At 40.1% G+C, this 3,467-nt stretch overlaps 1 protein-coding gene across 1 annotated transcript; it reads left to right on the top strand.

Moving 5' to 3' along the window:
• Positions 1-774: 774 nt before the first annotated feature.
• LOC119727949 (neuronal acetylcholine receptor subunit alpha-7-like) lies at positions 775-2,991 on the top strand. The gene is made up of 4 exons (XM_038200029.1): positions 775-792; positions 1,202-1,311; positions 1,768-2,306; positions 2,711-2,991. Exons 1-4 carry the CDS (start codon positions 775-777, stop codon positions 2,989-2,991), a joined length of 948 nt encoding a protein of 315 aa, XP_038055957.1.
• The last annotated feature ends 476 nt before the right edge of the window (positions 2,992-3,467 follow it).

The raw sequence follows: 3,467 nt of genomic DNA on the forward strand, positions 1-3,467 counted from the left end.
GCTGTTGCGAACATAATCCGAGTGTTAACAAAATGTATTCGGTAAACTCCGTACATTTTTGGAAACGGGCAGGATCCGGCGTCTTTTTGGTCATGTTTATTTTTTAGCCGCGGCGGCTACTTTATTATTATTCTGGTTTATTTAAAACAAAAACACCGAGTCGACAGCCACTAAAATGTCTCTGATAAGACCGGCTTACAATAGTATAACATTAATAATACATATAAAACATATAAATAAAAGACATATAAAACATATAAATAAATTCCAATAGGACGAATCGTCAAGTTATTACCAGAAGAAAAACAGGATGTAATTCCTTATTAGTTACTTATCCAGACAGTTTAAAATTAGTTTGTTGTGCGTGGTTGTTAGTGAAATATTTTATGGTTATTAATATTTTATGATTAAGTTTTTTTTCTGTGAACCAATTTGTGAAAATTTTCGACTTTACACTGAATTTGAAACAAAACGTCATTTAATTCGCTAAAGAATGGGAAATGGGAAAAATATATAAAAGAAAAGTTGTTAAAGATTCTCTTATTTATACAGCGTTCTCGTTAAGTAATATATCCTGCTTTTCTTCTGGTAATAACTTGACGATTCGTCTTATTGGAATTTCAATGCATCAATACTTATTACTTATCCAGACAGTTTGAAATTAGTTTGTTGTGCGTGGTTGTTAGTGAAATATCTTATGGTTATTTTTTTTTCGATATTTGTCTGAAACAGGATGAGCCGAGACAACAACTGACTGTTAACGCTTGGCAGAAAATGGTACGTGTACATGAGGTAGAATACCGGTTCCTAGCAAGTGATGCGAGGGGCTAGAAAGGCTGGAGGCGTCCTTTTACCCTGAGACTTATCCCGTTTTTAAACAATATTATGAAAGAGCAATGTAAACCGCCATACCGGTGACTAAATGTTTATGTACACACGTGCGTCGATATACATTATTCGGTGCAGACTAAAATGTCATGGAATAGTAAGCAGCGCCATTGTTTGACTTGTAATAATTAGCTGTTGAAATGAGATAGCAAAGACAACCAAGTACTTCCAATCAGAAGAACACCAAATAGTTTAGTCAAAGAGTGACACGAATTATCTCTATCAATTTTTTGCCCCGAGAACATTGAGCGAAGAATCTCTTCAGAAATTAAAAGAGTGATTAACCAATTTCAATTTTCCCTTGAATTTCAAGTCCTGGCGAGATGACTTTCTAGTCTGGAACCCCAACGACTTCGGCGGTCAGGATACTGTGTACGTGTTGGAGTCGGATATTTGGATACCACGAGTCGTGCTACTGGAAAAGTAAGTTCCCCAACCTGTAGCGCCCAGAAACTGTTAGTGTTTGGTCGAACAATAGGTGTTTTTTTTTTGGCAATGACTGATTTATTTCAGGGCTGGTTGTGGTTTTAAAAGAAACATTTAGTAGAGAAGAGAAATGGAAATTTATTTTCGGAAATTGAAGAAGAGTATTGACTATTATAAAATATTCCACATATAATTATTATTTTCATATTCGATAAACAAATATGTAATTGATAGGAGAAATTGACAAATTTTGTAAGGGGTCCCTAAACCACTCCTCTTGTCCCCCCCCCCCCCCCCCCCCCCCCACTTAAGTTTGGTTGATGGATAACTATATAGGTCTCGGTCAAATTAATCGCAGGGTTTGATACAAAGTTCTTGTTGTAATCTTGATTAAGCCTTGTTTTCACGAGGTTAATATACCTAACATTGTTGTCTGGCGTTTCCTGTTTTCAGTGTACATTATGAGTTTCCGAGTGTTGATGAGAAGGAATTGATCGTCTCATCAGACGGTACCGTGGTCTGGTACGCGTCCGCCATGTTCCAATTCTCCTGCAAGGTCTACGTCAAGCGCTTTCCATTCGACGTCCAGCACTGTAACATGACTCTCATGGCCTGGTCCCACGACATCTCCACCCTCAACCTGTCGTACTTTGACGACGAAGACACTAAGCAGTACATCTTCAGCAAGAATGGGGTTTGGAATCTCACTGGCGTTGAGATGACTCGGGTGGAGACGAAATACGCGTGCTGCGAGCACCCCTTCCCGCAGATCATTTACCGTTTGACCTTCCAGAGGGCGTCCTTGGTCTACATCTTTAGCATCTTGATTCCATCCATTCTCCTTGCAATGCTCACCCTGATGGTGTTCTGTATTCCCCCTGAGTCTGGGGAGAAGATCTCACTAGGAATAACCAATCTCCTGGCGTTCGTTCTCTTCCAGCAGCTCATATCGGGCAGCATGCCACCGATTGGTGACGAAACACCCATCCTAAGTAAATTGGAAACTTATTTGTGCCCGTCCGTTTCACATTTTGCTATAGGTCACTCGTACCCTGCATCCGTGGGCACCGACATTACATCGTTCTTTGTCGACAAGTTTGTGTCGGCATCGTACATTTTAGATGTCAACACGTAGATAACTTAAGATGTTTCCAACCAGTAATAAATGAACAAATAACGAGTATTGTCGACGTATCATTGTTCTAAACCACTCCCCCAACACGCACACAAGCCAAACAGGTTTCAGTGATATTAAATGAATGTAACCCCCGAATGTCAGTTTAGAAACGCATGATGTGAAGACCTAAATACTCTTCTAATAGAGCCCTCTCTAGGAATGAAGGGTGCCTGATCCATATAACAGCCTGTTTTTGTCAAATTCCTGTTTTCCATGCAGCCATCTACATTTTCTCCATGGTTGTCATCGGTTGTGCCTCCATCTTTGTCTCCGTCTACGTCCTGTGGCTGTTCCACTCTCCCCCAGAGCGGACCGTCACACGCCGTCTGGTCTCCGCCATGACGTACTTCAGTCATGACCCGAGCAAGAGCAGGGTTACTTGGAAGGCTGTGGCTTGCAAGTTGGACCGGGTCTTCTTGGTTTTGTTCCTGGTGTTGACTCTTATTGTCATACTTGCATCGTGTATTGCACTCGCAGTTGCCAAAGATGGACCCAACTGATTTCATTAAAACCTCTTATTTTTGTGAAATCGCGGCTGCGTCTACAACAGTGGCTTTTGCCTTGGCTCTCGAATTATTTCAAAATCCTAACCAAGATGTAATCCAGACTCTGATCTTGTATTTATAAGTTTGATTTTCCCAAAGCAAACCATGGACTGTATAATTGTATTAATTCGGAGTCCTCAACAAATGATCCAAAATCACCTGGAGCCGAACCGCACACGAAGTCGACCTTTAGAAAACCGCTTAGATGTGAATGTCGGAACATAGTATTTGCAGGTGATTGACATCCATATGAAAAAACATTGACTTAGTAATATTTTATTGAAGCAAATAAAGGCAAGTGTGCACAATAATATTCAACTTTAACCCACGTAGTGTAAAGCATTCTTGATGTCTTATTTTTTATGTTTACAGAGCCATCCAGCTGTATAGACTACGAGATCTTTCAAATTGTTTTTACATGAATTGGCATT

The sequence above is a fragment of the Patiria miniata genome, unplaced genomic scaffold (genome assembly GCF_015706575.1).
Source record: "Patiria miniata isolate m_02_andy unplaced genomic scaffold, ASM1570657v1 HiC_scaffold_20, whole genome shotgun sequence".
In the NCBI taxonomy this organism is placed as follows: Eukaryota; Metazoa; Echinodermata; class Asteroidea; order Valvatida; family Asterinidae; genus Patiria; species Patiria miniata.